Source organism: Podarcis muralis, chromosome 1, assembly GCF_964188315.1.
Source record: "Podarcis muralis chromosome 1, rPodMur119.hap1.1, whole genome shotgun sequence".
Lineage (NCBI taxonomy): Eukaryota > Metazoa > Chordata > Lepidosauria > Squamata > Lacertidae > Podarcis > Podarcis muralis.
Genome location: NC_135655.1, coordinates 4,805,638 through 4,828,567, shown reverse-complemented (window position 1 = coordinate 4,828,567; position 22,930 = coordinate 4,805,638). Strand labels below are relative to the sequence as shown.

The 22,930-nt window shown below is 47.4% G+C and overlaps 1 protein-coding gene across 1 annotated transcript; it reads left to right on the top strand.

The window, feature by feature from the left end:
- Nucleotides 1-364: 364 nt before the first annotated feature.
- On the top strand, nucleotides 365-22,614 carry PTGER2 (prostaglandin E receptor 2). The gene is made up of 2 exons (XM_028724295.2): nucleotides 365-1,330; nucleotides 18,287-22,614. Exons 1-2 carry the CDS (start codon nucleotides 419-421, stop codon nucleotides 18,533-18,535), a joined length of 1,161 nt encoding a protein of 386 aa, XP_028580128.2. The 5' UTR covers nucleotides 365-418; the 3' UTR covers nucleotides 18,536-22,614.
- The last annotated feature ends 316 nt before the right edge of the window (nucleotides 22,615-22,930 follow it).

Sequence of the window (22,930 nt, the reverse complement as noted above, 5' to 3'; positions counted from 1 at the left end):
GGCTGCCGCATCGCCCCGTCAAGGGCGGAGCCGGGGCTGCGGTGGGAGGACGGGATGCCGTCCCTGGAGCAAGACGGCTCGGATTATTTCACACTGCACGGGTCCCCGTCGATTCCCCCTGCGCCTTGGGGACTACGTGGTGGGGGGCGGAATTGGAGAAGTCCTCTGGCTTCCCATCGATTCCCTCCCCCCCCCCCGGCGTGCGCCTTCGGGATGCCGTCGGATGGCGGGGACTGGCGAGGTCCTCGGGTCCCCGTCGATTCCTTCGTGCGCCTTGGGGACGCCGTCGCACCCGGTCTCTCTCCAGCACCCTAACCGGGAGGGAGAGAGGGAGGTGTCGCCTGGTCCCGCCCCCGCCGGCTTCCCCGCCTCCGCCTGCCTTCCCTCTTGACGGACCGCGCCGAGCGCAGTCCCTCCGATGAACACCACGAGCTGCGAGGCGGCGCTGGAGCTGCGTCCGCCGTCGGGCGAGAGCCCGGCCAGCGCGGCGCTCATGTTCGCGGCCGGTGTGCTGGGCAACGTGACGGCGCTGGGGCTGCTGCTGCGGGCGCGGGCTCGCCGTCGGGCTCGCCGGGAGCGCCTGGCGCCCTTCCACGTCTTGGTGATGGCGCTGGTGCTGACGGACCTGCTGGGCACGTGTTTGCTGAGCCCGGTGGTGCTGGCAGCCTACGGGCGCCGGCGGACGCTGCGCGGGTTGTCCGACGGCGGCGGCGTGTGCCTCTACTTCGCCTTCGCCATGAGCTTCTTCAGCCTGGCCACGATGGGATGCCTGGGCGCCATGGCGCTGGAGCGCAGCCTGGCCATCGGCGCGCCCTACCTTTACGAGCGCCTCCTGAGCGCCCGCCCCGTCGCGCCGCTCCTGCTGGCCGCCCTGCCGGCCCTCTACGCGCTGGCCGCCGCCTTCTGCTCCCTGCCGCTGCTCGGCTTCGGCCGCTACGTCCAGTACTGCCCGGGCACCTGGTGCTTCATCCAGATGCACTTCCCGCGGGCCGGGGGCGCGGCGGAGCTGTCGTCGGGGGGCGCCTTCTCGCTCCTCTACGCCTCGCTGCTGCTGCTGCTCATCGTGGCCGTGCTGCTCTGCAACCTCAGCGTCATCGTCAACCTGCTCCGCATGCAGCGGAGGGGCAAAGCCACCCGACGGGCGACTGCAGCTGCAGTCGCCGCTTCGTCCTCCTCTTCCCAGCTCCGCCAGGCGGAGTCCTCCGACGGCCAGGCGCCCAGCCCCAGGTGCGCGGCCAGGAAGCAGCTGTCCATGTTCGAGGAGCTGGACCACCTCATCCTCCTCGCCATCATCACCATCACCTTCGCTGTGTGCTCCCTGCCTTTCACGGTGAGTGGGAAGGGAGGTGGGTGAGCAGTCCAAAATCCAGGGGCACTAGCAGCCAGCCTGTGAGCTGGCCAAGAGGTGCGGGGTGAGCTGCCATGGGGCTGGGGCTGCATCAGAGTGAAAGGGGCTCTTAAAGAGGTTTACAGTTGTAGAATTGTAGCACTGTAGTGTTGGAAGGGACCCCAAGGGGCATCTACTCCAACCCCTGCAATATAGGAATCTCAACTTCTTCTTTGGCGATCCCTCGTAGCCGAGTAAAATTGTCTTCCATGAACACGGTCTTAGCAGTGAGTCCGTAAGTGACTGTGGAGGCCAATTCTGGATCCACATGTCCTTCCGCAGTGGAGACATAGGTTTCCAGGCAGGAGATGATCACGGTGTGGATTTGCCAAGTGTGCCTTCCTCTTAGCACGTTTCTCCCTTGCGTCCTGAGTTCGAGTGTCTTCAAAGCCCATGACACCTTTGGTCAAGGCTGTTCTCCAACTGGAGCGCTCGCAGGCCAGTGTTTCCCAGTTGTGAGTGTTTATACTACATTTTAAAAGATTTGCCTTGAGAGTCTTTAAACCTCTTTTGTTGACCACCAACATTAAGCTTTCCATTTTTAAGTTCAGAATAGAGTTCAGTGGTACTTCGGGTTAAGAACTTAATTCATTCCGGAGGTCCGTTCTTAACCTGAAGCACCACTTTAGGTAATGGGGCCTCCTGCTGCCGCTGCACTGCTGGAGCATGATTTCTGTTCTCATCCTGAAGCAAAGTTCTTAACCCGAGGTACTATTTCTCGGTTAGTGGAGTCTGTAACCTGAAGCGTCTGTAACCCGAGGTACCACTGTAGTTGCTTTGGAAGACGATCATCAGGCATCCGCACAACATGAGCCGTCCAACGAAGCTGATGTTGAAGAATCAATGCTTCAACACTGGTGATCTTTGCTTCTTCCAGTACACTGGCATTAGTTCGCCTCTCTTCCCAAGCGATGTGTAAAAATTTTCAGAGACACTATCGAGAGAGTCTGTTCCACTGCCGAACAGCTAATACTGTCAGAAAGTTCTTCCAGATCATAGAATTGTAGAGCTGGAGGGAACCACGAGGGACATCTAGTCCATCCCCTGCAATGCAGGAATCTTTTTCCCCAACATGGGATTTGAACCCATGACCCTGACATGCAGAGTCTCATGCTCTACGGACTGATGTTTAGCTGGAATCTCCTTTCTTGTCATTTGAATCCATTAGTTCAGGTCCTAGCAGAAAACAAGCCTCTTCCATGTGATCACAGCCCTTCAGATATTTGAAGGAGACTAATAATAATAATGGGGACGCGGGTGGCGCTGTGGGTAAAAGCCTCAGCGCCTAGGGCTTGCCGATCGAAAGGTCGGCGGTTCGAATCCCCGCGGCGGGGTGCGCTCCCGTTGCTCGGTCCCAGCGCCTGCCAACCTAGCAGTTCGAAAGCACCCCCGGGTGCAAGTAGATAAATAGGGACCGCTTACTGGCGGGAAGGTAAACGGCGTTTCCGTGTGCTGCGCTGGCTCGCCAGATGCAGCTTTGTCACGCTGGCCGCGTGACCCGGAAGTGTCTCCGGACAGCGCTGGCCCCTGGCCTCTTAAGTGAGATGGGCGCACAACCCCAGAGTCTGTCAAGACTGGCCCGTACGGGCAGGGGTACCTTTACCTTTACCTTTACAACAACAACAACAACAACAACAACAACAACAATAATAATGTTATTTGTATCCCGCCCTCCCTGGCCAAAGCCGGGCTCAGAGCAGCTAACAACAGCCATCACATCATCTCTAAATCTTCTCTTCTCCAGGCCTTTGATAATTTCGGTTGCCCTTTTTGGAACCATTCCCAAAAGTGTTGTTGTTGTTTAGTCGTTTAGTCGTGTCCGACTCTTGGTGACCCCCTGGACCAGAGCATGCCAGGCACTCCTGTCTTCCACTGCCTCCCGCAGTTTGGTCAAACTCATGCTGGTAGCTTCGAGAACACTGTCCCACCACCTCGTCCTCTGTCGTTCCCTTCTCCTTGTGCCCTCCATCTTTCCCAGCATCAGTGTCTTCTCCAGGGAGTCTTCTCTTCTCATGATGTGGCCAAAGTATTGGAGCCTCAGCTTCAGGATCTGTCCTTCCAGTGATCCCTCAGGGCTGATTTCCTTCAGAATGGAGAGGTTTGATCTTCTTGCAGTCCATGGGACTCTCAGGAGTCTCCTCCACCACCATAATTCTAAAGCATCCATTCTTTGGCAATCAGCCTTCTTTATGGTCCAGCTCTCACTTCCATACACCACTACTGGGAAATTCCCAAAAGTACAATATCCTTTTTGAGGCGAGTCAACCAGAACAGTACACAGTTAGGATCCATGGGTATTGCGCTGGCTGTGGGGCCCTGGCAGATGCCCAGCTTGAACACCCTCTGCTGCTGACCCCGAAAGCAGCTGGGTTTGAATCTGCGACCTTCTGCAGGCAGAGCAGGTGTTCTCCCAGTGAGCTCGTGACCTTCCCCAAAGACCCTGCAGCCTTTTGACGCAGCAGGGCTGATAAGGCAGCTTCCAATGCCCCAGAATCTTGGATGTTTAGCGTTAAGGGCTCAGGATGACTCTTAAAGGCATGTTAAATGTGAGACATCAGCAAATTTCCTCCTGCGATTTATGCCAGTGTCTAACCACTCTTCCTCCCCCGTAAATTTTTATTGATTTTCATACAGTTTAACCAATTCCGTTCAGTTCCCATACAACCTTCCCCTGGTGTTTTGACCTCCCATCCTTACTTCCACGATGTTTCTGTTCAAATCCTTTATCTGCTGCCTTAATCCCCTTTATCGCAGGGAATCAAACCGCCAACCTTCTGATCGGCAAGTCCTAGGCTCTGTGGTTTAACCCACAGCGCCACCCGCGTCCCTCTGAAAATAAAAGAATTAAGGTCTAATATATGTAATACCTTAAATGTCCATGGACTTGCCAGGCAAACACCTACATGAATGTATGGGCCACATGTCTGAGGCAGCACAGGAGGGCAGCCCTGGAGACATTTTGGCTCCCAAACTGACCAACTGTTTCCTCTGCAAGGTTAAAGGAAAATGGAAAAGCCTCCCCATTGTCTTTTCATTCACAAATCCTGTCTTAAGAGTATGTCTGTGTATGAATAGGGTGAGCCTGTGAAATGGCTCAGGACCTAAGTATTTACCATTACAAAAGACTTGCCGGGCTCCCCAGGGTATCCACTCAATAGATTTTATTGCATTAGCCGTGTGGCCATAGCATGATATACATAGAAATAACAACATAAAATGGGGGTGGGGAGGTAAAGGTAGATATCGTCCTGGGCGAATACTAAAAAAAAAAGGGGGGGATAACAAAAGCGACAGGGGATTGAAAACATCGAGTGACAGATAGTACAAAAACAAAAAGACAAAAAACTGCTGAGGCTGGAGGAGGATCGTTAAAGGGTCCTTCAGCTCCTCAGATTTGTCCTAGCTCCATTGTCCTTGTACAATAAGGCTACTTGGAACTTCGTTCGATTGTGCGGCGTATCGACTGCAGCTGTGGTGTTAAAGAAGTAAGCATTAACAGGTAACCTGGCAGACAAGAGGTAAACAACGCACTCAGATTTCTGCTGTAGACTGCCTTTTCTGTGATGTAGGTATGATGTGTCTGGGGGTGGTCTTGGGCTACACCCCTTCTGTGGTGTATGTATGATGTATGGAGGGGTGGTCTTGAACTCCAGGGTGGGCAATTTAAAATGTCTATATAGGGGGCACCCTGTTGCAACAGTTCAATAAAGATCAGGCTTACTAGCTGCTTTGCTTCTCAATATTCTCTGGTTGGCCTGTTATTTACTCCAACCAATGGAGAACCTACAACAGACTCTACAAGGGCTCTTGTGCCCCCCATAAGGGAATAAGGGCAGATTTTTGTTTATTACAGAGTCATCCAACTGCCTTAGGGACTCCGCTCCAGATTTGTGTGAGATTTACTCCAGAGCCTCTTCATTTTCTATTATTTTTTGTTAAACAATTTTCATGAATTTTCAATTACAAAAATCCAATATAAGCCTTATTATACTAATTCCAAATTGCAGTACAAATTCAAGTACAAATCAGTAACAAAGCCAATTATAAAAATTTATATGTCCCCCCCCCCCCCGTGTGCTGTACTTCTAGGTCTGTTGATTCCCTTTCACCCTGCTTCCGATCTATTACTCAATCCAATTACAATCCACTCTTGATAAAATCCCTTGTACCCCAGCTACAATGATTGACTTCAATTCGTATTAAGACATTTAGCAATTTGTAAATCCGCAAGGGAAGTTTTCCTTTCTTCTTCCTGCATGAGGTTTTAATTTCCATCCACTGTTCCTTAGCCTCTTCATTATTGACAATACGAATGAACCAATAAAATTGACAATACTGGACCATTCAATGGACAGCCCTACCGTCCTACTACAGTGATTGTGTTTCCTCTATCGTTGCAGGAGTTCTTAAGTCTATTTTTCTCCCCCTCCCCCCGTCCACTGACACACCAGGGGTTCAAATTGCTCACCCAGCCCATCTCGTTTCACGACCACAGTTCTACCTAGTTTCATCTTCGCTTCTGCCCAAGCCCTCTTGTGCTTTCCAACGACTAAAGTTGGCAAATTGGGAAAGGTTGTGGAAAGCAGACTTGAAAATTATGGCATGTTGTATGTATGCTGGAAGAAAACTACAGCGGTACCTCGGCTTACAGACCCTTCGGGTTACAGACTCAAGAAACCCAAAAATAGTACCTCAGGTTAAGAACTTTGCTTCAGGATGAGAACAGAAATCGTGCTCCGGCGGCGCAGTGGCGGCAGGAGGCCCCATTAGCTAAAGTGGTACCCCAGGTTAAGAACAGTTTCAGGTTAAGAACGGACCTCCAGAATGAATTAATCTCTTAACCCGAGTTACCACTGTATATGAAAATGATGTACCAGTCATATTTGACTCCTAGGACACGGGTGGCGCTGTGGTCTAAACCACTGAGCCTCTTGGGCTTGCCAATCAGAAGGTTGGCGGTTCGAATCCCCTCAACAGGGTGAGCTCCCGTTGCTCAGTTCCAGCTCCTGCCAACCTAGCAGTTCAAAAGCATGTCAAAGTGCAAGTAGATAAATAGGTACCGCTTTGGTGGGAAGGTAAACGGCGTTTCCGTGCGCTGCTCTGGTTTCGCCAGAAGCAAATCAGCCATGCTGGCCACATGACCCAGAAAAACTGTCTGTGGACAAATGCCAGCTCCCTCAGCCAGTAAAACGAGATGAGCGCCGCAACCCTAGAGTCATCTGCGACTGGACTTAACTGTCAGGGGTCCTTTACCTTTTAAGCTAGCAAATAGATCAATAGGACAAGTACAAATACCTGCTGGAAATGTAAAGAAAAAGAAGGTACCTTTTATCATATGTGATGGACCTGTAAGATATTAAAAGCTTTCTGGGAGATGATATACTGTACAGTGGATGCTCGGGTTGCGAACATGATCTGTGTGGGATGCACGTTTGCAACCCGCAGCATTCGCAACCCATGTCTGTGCACGGGCGGGTTGCGATTCGGCGCTACTGCGCATGCGCAAAGCGTGATTTAGTGCTACTGTGCATGCGCGACTGCCGAAACCCAGAAGTAACCCGTTCTGGTACTTCTGGGTTTCGGAGGTCCGCAACCCAAAAAAACGCAACTTGAAGCTGGTGTAACCCGAGGTATGACTGGATAATGAAATGAAAATGTTTAAAATAACCTTTGTTTAAAAACCCCAGAAGCTTTCTTTTTAGGAATTACAGGTACTGACATCCCAAAGGTGCAGAAAAGACTTTTCATGTATGGAACAATAGCTGCTCAGGTGCTACTAGCCCAGAGACAGAAAAAAGACAAAATCCCTAACAGAGAGGAATGGGAAGCTAAGATGATGGTCTATGCCGAAATGGCAAAGCTGACTGGAAAACTCCGGAACCAAGAGAACAAAAACTTTTTTAAAAGAATGGGAATTTTTTAATAAGTTATCTAGGAGACCACTATAAGCAGATGGAAACATTAGCAGGATTTTAATTCCACTTGTAATGTAATAAATGCTATGGACAATATGGATTGATGTAAAATTTAGAGTATGGAAAAATATGCAGTTGTAAATGTTGAAAATAGGATTCCATGGAGGGGGTGTGAGGAAGTCGCGAGATTCAGAGTAATCTCAATACATGGATATGTATTTGGATTGTTATAATTTCGTATTTGTAAAACCAAACAAAAATGATTAGAAGAAGAAGAAGAAACTGGCAAAGAGTGGAGACCCTTTTCGGATCATCTGAGAAAATATTCGTCAAACGAAATTGCAGGCAGGATTTGAAAGGCAAGCAAAAGGATGTAATGTTAGATATATGATTTTTTTTGGGGGGGGGAGTACTGTATTTAAGACGCGGGTGGTGCTGTGGGTTAAACCACAGAGCCTAGGACTTGCCAATCAGAAGGTTGGTGGTTCAAATCCCCGCGACGGGGTGAGCTCCCGTTGCTCGGTCCCTGCTCCTGCCAACCTAGCAGTTCGAAAGCATGTCAAACTGCAAGTAGATCAATAGGTACCACTCCGGAAGGTAAACGGCATTTCTGGGCGCTGCTCTGGTTTGCCAGAAGCGGCTTAGTCATGCTGGCCACATGACCCAGAAGCTGTACACCGGCTCCCTTGGCCAATAAGCGAGATGAGCGCCGCAACCCCAGAGTTGGTCACGACTGGACCTAGTTGTCAGGGGTCCCTTTACCTTTACCTTACTTTTATTTCAACTCCTTGTACACCTCCTTCCAGCACCTCCTGCAGCCAAACTAGTGCCAAACATCTTGCTCTGCTTTCCTTTGGACCCCGTCAGCGAGGCGGAGAGGCGGGTCTTGTCATCTGGGCAGTTCAGGACCTCCAGACACACTGCCCAGGCATACGCCCCGAGGGGGGGGTCCTTTCAGAGCTACTAACACAGCAGTTTGACTTCACCCCTGGAGGCTCATCCCCATTGTCTCTCGAGACAGATGGATGACAGCAATAACACAAAACATTGTCCCGTATTCCAGGAATGGTTAGGTGGATACAATCTGTAATGTTCCATCCGCCTTCGGGACTCTTTCCAGCCTCTCGCGGCAGCTCGCAACATAAAAAGGCGAAACTCTTAAAAAGTGCAATAGAATGCAGAACATTTCAATGGCTTTCTGTTTATATGCGTTAGTTTTTATGGCATGAGATGAGCAAGCCAACTGTGTAAACAAGGCTGAAATCCCAGGGAGCTGCTAAGAGCACAGCAGCCTGCTCAAATTAGCCAGAGGGCGGCTTTTTACAAAATGAAAATACCACACATGGAAAAGCCAGAAGCAAATGCTGAGTCAATATATATGAGGAGGAGAAACTTTGGGCTGGTTCACACTTCCTCCGCTTGCCCTGTGCGCAGGTCTGAGTGGTTTTCCACTTGCCCTTCTTCATTCCCAGGGAAAACCCACTGTTCCGCTCTAAATCGGAGAAAACATCAACTGGGAGAAAACCCGAATTACCGTTTGCACTTGGAAAAGAGGAAGCAGGGATAAACCGTTCCTTTCCATTGCTAGTATGGATCACCCTACTTTGCTGTGGTGTCCATCGCATCACAGCCCTTGTCTCAAACCAATCCTCCTCTTTCTCACTGACCTTAAACCCTTTCATTCACAGTTGGGTATTCTAAAATAATAATATCATTCAGTTTTTTCCACCATTGGTTCACCCCTAGCTCTTCTCTTCTGCATTTTTCCAAACTCTCTATAACCTGTCTGGCTGCATTTACCATCCATTTTACCCATTTACATTCCTCTTTTGTTTTTAACTCGGTGCTACTTGGGCTAATTGTTGTTGTTGTTGTTTAGTCGTTTAGTCGTGTCCGACTCTTTGTGACCCCATGGACCAGAGCACGCCAGGCACTTCTGTCCTCCACTGCCTCCCACAGTTTGGTCAAACTCATGCTGATAGCTTCAAGAACACTATCCAACCATCTCGTCCTCTGTCGTCCCCTTCTCCTTGTGCCCTCCATCTTTCCCAACATCAGGGTCTTTTCCAGGGAGTCTTCTCTTCTCATGAGGTGGCCAAAGTATTGGAGCCTCAGCTTCAGGATCTGTCCTTCCAGTGAGCACTCAGGGCTGATTTCCTTGGGCTAATAAGAACCATTAATTTAGATATTTTTCTCTCTCTCTTTCTATCCTTACAGTCACATCCCAAAGTTTATTATAACAGGATATTGACATTTGGCTGTTGGCCCCCAGTATTTAGCTCTGGGTCTCAACAGCCTTGAAACATCTTCTCCACTTCATTTGCTTTTCCCCCCATCCGGCTGAGTCATAATTGGAGAAGGCACAGCTGGTGGATCTGCAATGGGCCTTTTCGGAAAAGGGAGACCACAGTTGTGCGTTCTTTCGTCCTGGACATCCTGGGACTTCCTTAGCCGGCAATTAGCACAGCGATAAGTCACCATCCTGAGTCTACATGAGAATTCCCACTTTCCCAGTGGGACCTTCTTTTCTTTTCCCCCAATAATATTTATTAAGTTTCATACAAACACAACACACTATAAAATCAATAAAACAAAAATAAATAAAAAAACAGATATAACAAATGATAACCAAAAATACAACCACAAACACATATACAATAAAAATTAATTAATTAGCTAAACTTCATAAACATATTACTTGACTTCCTCTAATCTCTTCCATCTGAATTTCCTTGTAACTGAATGTAGCAGTTTTCCAATATCATTATTCAAAAAACAATATTCCGATTATAATCAAATTTATTAACTTTTCTTAACATTCTATTTCTCATTTATTTATTTAATCCTAGGCCTATTTGGTACTTTCAAGTAATTACTCATCTTTAATGTTACAATATTTATTCAAGTAGTCTTTAAATTTCTTCCAGTCTTCTTGATATTCCTCTTCTTTCTGGTTGCAGATTCTCCCAGTGAGATCAGCCAGCTCCATAAAGTCCATTGTCTTCATCTGCCATTCTTCCACAAGTTGGTAATTCTTGTGTTTTCCATTCCCAGTGGGACCTTCTCCTCCCCTAAATCTGCTCTCAGGAGCAGATTTTAGGAGAGGGTGCAAGACGAAGGGAGAGAGATGGGCGGAAGTCTCCTTACACAAGCAGAAATCCTATGACAGTTGTTTGGTGCTGCCTTGGATTCCAGTCATTTAGTCCATGGGTGCCCCCATTACTTTCAGGGGAGGGATATAAAACATTGAAAGGAGGGTAAGTTTGTGGTCCTCATGGCTGCCGCGTAGCTGGATAGCCTTTGGCTGACGCAGCCTGACACTTCACAAGCCAGTAAGAATTCTAGTGGTTAGGTGGGGGGGGATAGGGTTGCTCAGAGTCTTGCATAACTCCTTCCTTTCCCAAGAAATAGCAAAATAAGACAAATGATGCAAAGCACTTAAGTCCAGCTGGATCAGGCCATAGTCCCAACTAGTACAGCATGCAGTTCTCATGGTTGCCAGTCAGCTGCCCCATGAGAAACTTGCAAACGGGGTCTGAGCAGAAGAGCGCGTCTTCCCAGTTTGTGACTCCTAGCAGCTGGTGCATGCTGCGAAAAGAGATCAGTGGCACATCTTTGTCTGTTGTTGTTGGTTAGTCATTTAGTCGTGTCCGACTCTTCGTGACCCCCTGGACCAGAGCACGCCAGGCACTCCTGTCTTCCACTGCCTCCCGCAGATTGGTCAAACTCATGTTCATAGCTTCAACAACACTGTCCAACCATCTCGTCCTCTGTCGTCCCCTTCTCCTTGTGCCCTCCATCTTTCCCAACATCAGGGTCTTTTCCAGGGAGTCTTCTCTTCTCATGAGGGGGCCAAAGTCTTGGAGCCTCAGCTTCAGGATCTGTCCTTCCAGTGAGCACTCAGGGCTGATTTCCTTAAGAATGGAGAGGTTTGATCTTCTTGCAGTCCATGGGACTCTCCAGAGTCCCCTCTAGCACCAGAATTCAAAAGCATCCATTCTTCGGCAATCAGCCTTCTTTATGGTCCAGCTCTCACTTCCATACATCACGACTGGGAAAACCATAGCTTTAACTAGACAGATCTTTATCTAGTGTGCATCATTTTGAAGGCAGCTGTGCAAGACACTTCCCTGGGAGTAAACTCTACTGAATATCGCCTTACCCCATCCATGCATGCTCATTCCGCTGCTTCGATCTGCAGAAAAGGCACTCTCACAGGGACCTGTTAGGCACTTGATCTTTTGGCGTGGCAGCCCCTGCCCATTTTTTAAAAAATACAATTTTTTATTGAGATTTCCCCAGAATACAGTAAAATTGCAGCCACGAAAGGTACGGAACAAAGGAGAAAAATGGAAGAAGAAAAGGGGCTTTAGAGATAAAGGGAGGAAAGAGAGAGTGAAAAAGAAAGCAGAAGAAGAAAAACATGAGCAAAAATAATAATAATGCAAAAGGGGAACTTCCAATTTTCCGTCTGCCGTTTACATAAAAGAAGAAACTATGATTATTTAAACTAGTCACCAGCACTACACTTTGTGACAAGTGAGTGCTGCAGGTCATTTTGGAACCTCACAAAGATCATGTACCACATAGCAGGATTACTTTGCGAGGAGATCTGAATTCAGTGGTGAAACATCTGTTCTGCATGTAGGAAAAGATCTTGAGTTCTGTCCCCGATATACCCCACGACAAGTGAATATGTCCGTTTCCACTGTCGGAAACAGTACAGTGGTACCTCGGGTTAAGAACTTAATTCGTTCTGGAGGTCTGTTCTTAACCTGAAGCTTCTTAACCTGAAGCACCACTTTAGCTAATGGGGCCTTCTGCCATTGCCGCGCAATTTCTGTTCTCATCCTGAAGCAAAGTTCTTAACCCGAGGTACTATTTCTGGGTTAGCGGAGTCTGTAACCTGAAGCGTCTGTAACCCGAGGTACCACTGTACTCTATTCCGAACTTAAAAATGGAAAGCGTCATGTTGGTGGTCAACAAAAGAGGTTTAAAGACTCTCTCAAGGCAAATCTTTAAAAAATGTAGTATAAACACCGACAACTGGGAAACACTGGCCTGCGAGCGCTCCAGTTGGAGAACAGCCTTTGCCAAAGGTGTCATGGGCTTTGAAGACACTCAAACTTAGGATGAAAGGGAGAAACGTGCTAAGAGGAAGGCGTGTTTGGCAAATCCACACCGTGATCAACTCCCGCCCAGAAACCAATGTCCCCACTGTGGAAGGACGTGTGGATCCAGAACTGGCCTCCACAGTCACCTACGGACTCATTGTTAAAACCGTGTTTATGGAAGACATTCTTACTCAGCTATGAGTGACCACCAAAGAGAGAGAGAAAGCTTACTGGGAAATGATGTATAATGAATTGAAAAGGATGTCTAAAATAACGCTTGTAAAAAAACACCAAAAAACCTCCTGAACCTTTTCTTTTGAGAATTATAGGGACAGAACTACCTAAATAGTATAGACATTTATTTATGTATGCTACTACAGCAGCAAGAAAGCTACTTGCCCCAAAATGGAAAGAAGCAGAAGTCCCAGCAAAGAAAGAATGGATACAAAAACTTATGGAATAGGCAGAAATGGCGAAACTTACAGGAAGAATAAGAAATCAAGATAACACAAACTTTTTTATATAAAAGAATGGAAACAGTTTATTGAATATTTACAGATAAATTGTAAACAGATAAGAACATTGGCAGGATTATTGTCATAGCAGTTTTATACGAGTATATATTTAAAGCAGATGAAAATTAAATGAGCAAATTTAGTTAATTTGGATATGCAGAAGTTATGAAAAATACATTTAAGGAACTGCGGAAAGAGGGGAAAGGAAGTCAAGTTTTGAAATGTTAAAATTATTGTCAAGTTGTTGTTTAGTTGTTTAGTCGTGTCCGACTCTTTGTGACCCCCTGGACCAGAGCACGCCAGGCACTCCTGTCCTCCACTACTTCCCGCAGTTTGGTCAAGCTCATGTTTGGTCAAGCTTCAAGAACACTATCCAACCATCTTGTCCTCTGTCGTCCCCTTCTCCTTCTGCCCTCCATCTTTCCCAACATCAGGGTCTTTTCCAGGGAGTCTTCTCTTCTCATGAGGTGGCCAAAGTATTGGAGCCTCAGCTTCAGGATCTGTCCTTCCAGTGAGCACTCAGGGCTGATTTCCTTCGGAATGGAGAGGTTTGATCTTCTTGCAGTTCATGGGACTCTCCAGAGTCACAGCACCAGAATTCAAAAGCATCAATTCTTCGGCGATCAGCCTTCTTTATGGTCCAGCTCCCACTTCCATACATCACTACTGGGAAAACCATGGCTTTAACTATACAGGCCTTTGTTGGCAAGGTGATGTCTCTGCTTTTTAAGATGATTGTCGAGTTAGTGAAATGTATAAACTTGAAAAGCATAAATAAATTTATTTTAAAAAAGAAGTGGGAAGGAGCAGCGAAGGGAGACTCAGAGGCTGAAAAAGGAGGCTGGCGTGGGCCTGGAGGCAAAACCACAGCCACAAATTCACCCTGGACTGTGAGCCAGACCCTCAATAATTTCCTGTGTTCTGTTCCAACCTTATAAAGAACCTTCTTGCCGCTGCAGTGCAGTTAAGTCCACGCAGTCAGAGCATCGTTTGAAGCGTTTCCTGTATTAGGGGGGGCTGACGCAATTCTCTACAGCCTTTTCCACCCGTAAAACGCTTGAGGTTCAAAAGCAGATCCCAACATGCCTCCTCCGTTTAACGAATATTCCTGGGTGCGCGATTTCCCTTTTCCGCTGCCCTGTGAAGTTTTGACATCAGGGCTTCACTGCACTTTTTACAGCAGCTGCTGAAAACATTTTTGTCCAGACAAGCCTAGCCAGGCATGAGAACATAAGAGCCCGCAGGATCAGGCCAAGTGCCCAGCTAGTTCTCACAGTGGCAGGATTTTTGCGACTGGTATTCACAAACATTGCTGTCTCCAAAAGTGGAGACAGCACATTGCTGTCATGGCTAGCAGCCACTGTGCGGAGCCCGGAGGTAACCCGAGCGAAGGGTTCCACGAGGAGTCAGTCCGACAGGGCCAAGGCAGGACACGAAGCAGGAAACCAGGCAAGGACAGGTAATAATAATAATAATAATAATAATAATAATAATAATAATAATAATTATTTATTATTTGTACCCCGCCCATCTGGCTGGGTTTCCCCAGCCACTCTGGGCGGCTTCCAACAAAGATGAAAGATACACTAAAATGTCACATATTAAAAACTTCCCTAAACAGGGCTGCCTTCAGATGTCTTCTGAATGTCAGGTAGATGTTTATCGCTTTGACATCTGATGGGAGGGCGTTCCACAGGGCGGGTGCCACTACCGAGAAGGCCCTCTGCCTGGTTCCCTGTAACTTGGCCTCTCGCAGTGAGGGAACCGCCAGAAGGCCCTCGGAGCTGGACCTCAGTGTCCGGGCAGAACGATGGGGGAGGAGACACTCCTTCAGATATACTGGACCGAGGCCGTTTAGGGCTTTAAAGGTCAGCACCAACACTTTGAATTGTGCTCAGAAACGTACTGGGAGCCAATGTAGGTCTTTCAAGACCGGTGTTATATGGTCTCGGCGGCTGCTCCGTCACCAGTCTAGCTGCCGCATTCAGCTAGGTACAGGGTCTCAGGCAGGATCTAGCAAACAGCAATGTTGCTCCCGCAACCTGGGGCAGGGTCCGACAGCCTTTTATCTTTGTCGGGGTAGCGGCTGGTCCTGATCCCCTGGTGACTCACCTCCCTGTTTCACCCGAAGGCGAGCACTCCTCCTGCAAGTACTCAGGTCTCTCCTTCTCTCAGACCTCAGTCTCTGCAGCTCAGGAGACGTCGGTGGGTTACTAGACCCAGAGGTCGCCTCAGCCTCTCCTGACCCAACTGGTAGTGGAGCAGCTGTAAGTGATGGCCCAGCTGGAGGCAACGAGGTCATCCCCGCGTCTGGAGCCAGGGCAGGATCAGGCCCCTGACTCGGCCTAGCTGGTGTTTCTTGCAGGGGAACCTGTGCAGACTGGGACTCTTCAGGATCAGGCCCCAGACTTGGTTCAGGTGATGCCTGAGGCAAAGGATCCGGTGCAGACTGAGACTCCTCTGGTACCGAGTCCGAGTCCCAGGCCATCACAGCCACTGACCATCACTGCCTCCTGTGGAAGTGAGTTCCATAATTTGACATTCCATGGGGAACATTGATATATATGTTTCAATGTCATGGACCGGTTGGACGCAGAGGAATGGTAGAACGGACCAGTTGGGGAACCTCCAACGGAAGGTGTTATGTACTGAAGTTCTCACCCTGGGCCAGCAGGGGGATACTGTAGATAGTTATGCAAATGAAGGATTGAAAGTGATGATCAGTGATTGGATAGTTTGTATGCAAATGAAGGATCGAAAGTGACGTTCAGTGATTGGATAGTTTTAGAAAGTTGCAACAGTTAACATTGTTCTGGAGCTCTATATAAGCAGGCTGACTGAACTCTTCAGTTCAGTTCTGTTCCAGCTTACAAATAAAGAGCTGCTTGGGAAGAATTGCTGTGTCGTCTGATATGTTCACCCGGGTAACAGGACTTGGTGAGCTGGGAGAGTCTGTGGCAGAGAGAAGTCCAGAATCGGAGGCAGAAGCTGAAACAGGCGAGAGGGACAAGGGAGGTCAAGAGGCAGAGATGGGTGGGATTTTACAACTGCAACCAGAGAGGCTGGAAGACAAAGAAAGAGAGATCTCTCTAGAACAGGCATGGCCAAACTTGGCCCTCCAGTTGTTTTGGGACTACAACTCCCATCATCCCTAGCTAACAGGACCAGTGGTCAGGGATGATGGGAATTGTAGTCCCAAAACATCTGGAGGGCCAAGTTTGGCCATGCCTGCTCTAGAATGGCACTGAGACAAAAAGACACAAGGCATGATGGAGACCAGGAATAACCAAGGTGGACATACTATTTGGCAAAGACGCAAAGGAATAATTGGTTAAAATAAATACCTCACGCAGGAAGAAGAAAGGAGAACTTCACTAGCGGACTCGTAAATGATTAAATGTGCTAATACGAATTGAAATTAAAACATTGTAGCTGTGGCATAAGGGATTGTTATTAAGATTGGATCGTAATTATTTTTTTAAAATAAATATTTATTAAGATTTTTTAAAGATTGGATCGTAATTAAAGGGAATTATTAAACCTTGAAGGCTAGCACGTGGGGGGCCACCTAAATTTTATAATTGGCTATTTGATTGACTTGTATTCAAATTGGTATTGTAATTCGGTATTGATATACAGTGGTGCCTCGCAAGACGAAAAGAATCCGTTCCGCGAGTCTCTTCGTCTTGCGGTTTTTTCGGCTTGCGAATCAAGCCCATTAGCGGATTAGCGCTATTAGCGGCTTAGCAGGCTTAGCGGATCAGCTGATTAGCGGCTTGGGAAAAAGGGAGGGGGAGGGGAAAAAAACCTGCAGGAACTCGCAAGACATTTTCATCTTGCAAAGCAAGCCCATAGGAAATTCGTTTTGCGAAGCACCTCCAAAACGGAAAACCCTTTCGTCTAGCGGGTTTTCCGTCTTGTGAGGCATTCGTCTTGCGGGGCACCACTGTAATAAGGCTTATATTGGGTTTTTGTAACTGAAAACGAATAAAATTTATTTCTAAAAAAGAGAGAGGCAGAGATGAGTTAGGCTGGTGAAGAGTCACAGGTGTCTTCCCCTCCTGCTGTGACAAAATTCCCCGTTGTCTCCCAGGGCCATAAGAGGCATGAAGAGCGAGGAGCAAAGGCCAGAATGCAGGCACAGTCTCCAATTGCTTGGGGAAAACCCTGGAGAGGAGATGACTTAGGCAGCTGTGGGGACCTTCAGTCTTGGGAACTGCTTCACGGGGGCAAGACCTACCGGGACGGACTTGCTATGTTCATTAGGCCTGACACTCTGCCAGGTCCTTGCAGATTGTATTTTTGCCAATCAAGAGTTAACTCCCATGTTCATGGTGTGATTTACTGCTAGCTTGCTTCTGACATTCAATCTGTTTTCAGTTTATTGCCGGGTTGTTTTGTTCCTCCTGAATGTTTTAAGGACTTGTTTTTCACTGACGATACCATTGTTTTGTTCTCTTTGTAAAACCACTTTGAGGGAGTTGCTGTTTTTTACCAATCACATGGCGTATAAATCCTATGAAATAAAACCCATAACATTTTAAGCCTCGTGTGCTATACAATTGCTAAACTGCTGTTGCTGTTTAGTCGTTTAATCGTGTCCGACTCTTCGTGACCCCATGGACCAGAGCACGCCAGGCACTCCTGTCTTCCACTTCCTCCCGCAGTTTGGTCAAACTCATGCTGGTAGCTTCCAGAACACTGTCCAACCATTTTGTCCTCTGTCGTCCCCTTCTCCTTGCGCCCTCCATCTTTCCCAACATCAGGGTCTTTTCCAGGGACTCATCTCTTCTCATGAGGTGGCCAGAGTATTGGAGCCTCAGCTTCAGGATCTGTCCTTCCAGTGAGCACTCAGGGCTGATTTCCTTCAGAATGGAGAGGTTTGATCTTCTTGCAGTCCATGGGACTCTCAAGAGTCTCCCCCAGCACCAGAATTCAAAAGCATCAATTCTTTGGCGATCAGCCTTCTTTATGGTCCAGCTCTCACTTCCATACATCATTACTGGGAAAACCATAGCTTTCACTATACGGACCTTTGTTGGCAAGGTGATGTCTCTGCTTTTTAAGATGATTGTCGAGTTAGTGAAATGTATAAACCTGAAAAGCATAAATAAATTTATTTTAAAAAAAGAAGTGGGAAGGAGCAGCGAAGGGAGACTCAGAGGCTGAAAAAGGAGGCTGGCGTGGGCCTGGAGGCAAAACCACAGCCACAAATTCACCCTTCTTTATGGTCCAGCTCTAACTTCCATACATCACTACTGGGAAAACCATAGCTTTTACTACACGAACCTTTGTTGGAAAGGTGATGTCTCTACTTTTGCTAAAGAGTGTGTTATTATTCTTGTTTCTTTCCAGGTCCGTGCCTTTATGAACCATTTTGACCCGGGTGTGGATTACAAGGAAGACCTACAGGCAATGCGGTTCCTGTCCTTCAACTCCATCATTGACCCCTGGGTGTTTGCCATTCTCCGGCCCCCCATCCTGAGGGTGATACGCTCCGTCCTCTGCTGCCGGATGCCCCTAAAACCACGAACTACGGACAGGCAGAGGCCTCCCTTTGCCAAACCAAAGCCCGTCGAGCAGGCTGGCATTTGCAGGCAGTGAACGGTCTCCTGCTTTTGGAGAAGAAGTTTGAAAGTCCATCTCTGGACAGTTGCTCAGGGTAATTCCAGGAGAATGACTGGAATTCTCCATTCCCATGTTGGCATGCCTGCTGGACATCGAAGTATGTGCTGTCCCGCATTTCCCTAGGGCGATTGTCTGAAATGACTCCATCCTAGACCTGTAGAGTTTGAAGGGACTTTCAGGAATCCTGGTCTACTCCAATGTTCTGCCATTGGGGAATCACAGCTAAAGACTTCCTGGCATAGGTAGGTAGCCGTGCTGGTCTGCCGTAGTCGAAACAAAATTTAAAAAATGGACATAAATCTGACATCAGGAATCACAAGACAGAGAAACCAGTAGGAGAAGACTTCATTCTCCCGGGACATTCTATACAAGATTTCAAAAGTAGCTGTCATATTACAAAAGAATTTCAGAAATAGACTGGAAAGAGAAGTTGCTGAATTGCAACTTATTACCAAACTTAAAACCATGGAGAGACCTGTTCTGAATAGAGACGTTGGATTCTTATCTCATTATACATGATAAAGCTATTTTTAGCCATCTCACCCTTTGCTTTTTCCTGTAAGACCAATTGCAGTCGTTAACAGTCGTCAGCTGGTTTACCACACCTATCAGCCAATCACCCATTCCCACCACCCTTCTGAGTAATACCCCTCCCCACCCTCTCACTATATATAAAGGTCCGGTGACTTCTGTTTCAGTGTATCTGAAGAAGTGTCCGTGCACACGAAAGCTCATACCAATAACAAACTTAGTTGGTCTCTAAGAGGCTACTGGAAGGAATTTTTCTATCTTGTTTCGACTTCCTGACAGATGGCCATCCATCCTAACTGTTCACCAGGAAATCCTCGGGTGGCAACATTGGAGACTGTTCAGATTGGAGACAACATCAGATCATTGGTCCATCTGGCTGATTATTGTCTTTCCTTCCTGGAATTTTCTCTTCCGGATTTCAGGCAGGGGTCTTTTCTATCCTCACCTGGAGATGCCTAGGATTGAATTTGGGGGATTTTTGCATGCTCTGATGCTTCGATGGGTCAACCTTATGTTGCACTGAGAGAGAGGGAGAATTATCTCCCCAAGGAACCATTATTTGTTTGCAAAACACTCTGTAACCAAAGGTGTCGTCTTTGCACGTTTCTTCTCTCGGATGAAGGCCGGGTCCAATGCAAAGAACATGATGCACACTTTATCAATGGCTGTTGAATGCAATTGGATATTTATCTTTGAGGGGTTTTCTCCCTCCTGTTTGCTTTGACTTCAGATGCTATATGTCAGTAAAGCTGTGTTTGGTCGTTGGTCAATGTGGTAAGATCCGTATTAGCTTGCGTTATCTTACATGAACCATTAGCTTTGTCGTCTACGCACTGAAATCAACATCTTCCAATCCAGAAGGAAGATGCTCTTACCTGAAGCAGGTAGAGGCATAATTTACTAGTGCAAACTATGCACAAAATGGCCAGTAAGTGTGGAAAGCAGAGAGAAGGCAGAATGTGGAGACGTTAGCTTCTGAGATGTTGGGTCTTTTAACTGAATTGAATTGAAATTGAAATACTTTATTGTCACTTGTACAACTTGTATACAGTGAGGCTACACGAACACCCCCCACTCAGCTCTCTTAGTCTTAATTCCCCTCGTTTACTGATGCACACCCACCAAACCCGAAAGTCCGTTGCCCTGTTGTTCTCTTTTCATTCAGCAGCCTAACAGTCCACGGATAGAAGCTGTTCTTTACCCTGTTGGTGCGACTAATCATGCTTCTATATCTTCTGCCCGAGGGCAGGAGATCAAGAAAGTGCCGGCCAGGGTATGAATCATCTCCTGAGGCAACGTTCTTCCGCTATTTCACCCAGCGGATTCACAGGACAGCCCATAATATCTTGTGCTGTATTCACCACCCTCTGTAGGCACTTCCTATCAGATGATGTCAAACCAGCATACCACACCATGATGCAGTAGGAAAGGACACTTTCTATTGTGGACCGGTAGAAGGAGATCATCAAATGTTGATTGACATCGTTCTTCCGCAATACTCTGAGGAGATGGAGTCTCTGTTGGGCTTTCTTAATCACCTGGGTTGTATTGATCTTCCAAGTAAGGTCTTCAATGAGATAAACTCCTAGGAATTCAAAGGAAGAGACTCTCTCCACACAGCCCTCCCCGATGTACAGTGGGGCTAGTTCTCCTCTCTGCCTCCGATAGTCCAACACCATCTCCTTTGTCTTGCTGATATTAAGGTGCAAGTTGTTACCTAGGCACCATGTAGATATTAATATTAATAATAATAATAATATTAATAGCATAAGAACAACAATAGCTCTGCTGGGTCGGGCCCCTGGCCCATCTGGTCCAGTATATGGTCCTCACAGTGGCCACCCAAATACCTGTGCAGCACTCAAAAGCAGGATCCAACCTCAGGAGCTCTCTCCTCCTGTGGTTTCCAGCAGCTGGGATCCAGAAGCACTTCCGCCTCTGACCATGAAGGCAGGGCATAGCTAGTAGGCGCTGATAGCCCTCTCCTCCAAGAATTTTATTTATTATTACTATTATTTATTAAATTTGTATGCCGCACTTCGTCCCCAGATCTCAGGGCAGTTCACAGCATAAAACTACAAGATAAAACACACACACACACACCACATTCAGCCTCATTGGATGTCCCTAAGTTCCAGTGTACGCAGGTTAAACCACAGAGCCTAGGACTTGCCGATCAGAAGGTCGGTGGTTCGAATCCCTGCGACGGGGTGAGCTCCCGTTGCTCGGTTCCTGCTCCTGCCAACCTAGCAGTTCAAAAGCACGTCAAAGTGCAAGTAGATAAATAGGTACCACTCTGGCGGGAAGGTAAGCGGTGATTCCCTGCGCTGCTCTGGTTCGCCAGAAGCGGCTTAGTCCTGCTGGCCACATGACCTGGAAGCTGTACGCCAGCTCCCTCGGCCAATAAAGCAAGATGAGTGCCGCAACCCCAGAGTCGGTCACGACTGGACCTAATGGTCAGGGGTCCCTTTACCTTTACCAAGTTCCAGTGTAATGAGAGGGAGAAGTGAAGTTTTCTCGGTCTAATTTCTCCTTGCCATGCATCATTTTGTAAACTTCAATCCTGTCACCTGTCTCTCACCTTTTCGCTCAGTTGAGAGTCCCAGGCGCTGCAACCTCTCTTCATAAGGGGGTTTCTGTTTATTAGCCATGATAGCAAATGGAGCCTCCATGTGCATAGGCAGTTTATCTTTGAATACCAGATGGTGGAGACAAACAGCACAGGTGTTCGTAGGGCTTACAATGCTAAGCCAAGGAAGTTCACAGCAGTCCCATCTTACCCTGGTTAGCAGTCAACACTAAACCATGGCCTGTTCAACCATGGTTTATTAAACCATGGCTTAGTACAGGTACGGGGAACCTTTAGCCTTACAGATCATGCTGAACTACAACTCCCATCAGCCCCAGCAAGCCAGGGGTGATGGCAGTTGTCGTTCTGGAAGACCAAAGCTTCCTCAAACCTGGTTTAGTGGTTTAATAAACTTTACCAATGGTGTTATCCGCCCAGCGACTTAACTATGGTTTGTTTATTGCCAACAAACTCTGCTCTGAAACCATGGTTTGCTGTTGTCTCTCATCTGTCAGACAACTTGTTTTAGCTTGCTGCTTATTAAACAAACTGTGGTTTAAGCAAACCATGGTTTAGTGTTACGTGTATATCAGGACATTATTCAGGAGGGGCACCCAACAAGCTGCTGAAATGCAGATGGCTGAAATCACAGAATTATAGAGATGGAAGGGACACAAAGGGCCATCTAGTCTAACCCCTGGCAACGCTAATGCTTTGAGGGGACGGGAACTTTTCAATTCATTAAACTCCTTGCCAATCAAAGCTGTTGTTTTAACATGATGCTGCATAACCTGTTTTGCTGTAACACCACTCCGGGGACTTTTAATGGCAAAGGGGAGTGTAAGAAACCTTATAAATGAAATAAATGTGAAAGGATGCCATGGTTTGTTCCTTTTGAGATTCTGTTTCAGAAATATTTAAGTAAGAGGTGCAAAATAAAACTTGGTTTCCTTCGGGTCTTTTGTGTTTTTTGCTCTTCCTCGTGTTTCCTCCGCATTTCTCTGCTGCTCCCCGTGGCTTTTCAGAAGATAAAAATAGTGCTGAGATCTGCCCTCCCAGTTTCTAAAAAGTTCTCTGAGCAAGGGGCCGCCTCACTCGCATTATAACTTGAGAATTCATTTGGGGGTCCTGAGTTTACTCCTCAAAGAAAGATATTTTCCCCTGGGCAAATTGGGAGGGTGAGGCATAAGGAATAAACTGTTATATAAATGCAGCCTGGTGTTTTTCAACAACGAAAGTAATCCTGCTAGGATTTCAAGGCGGGACAGAAA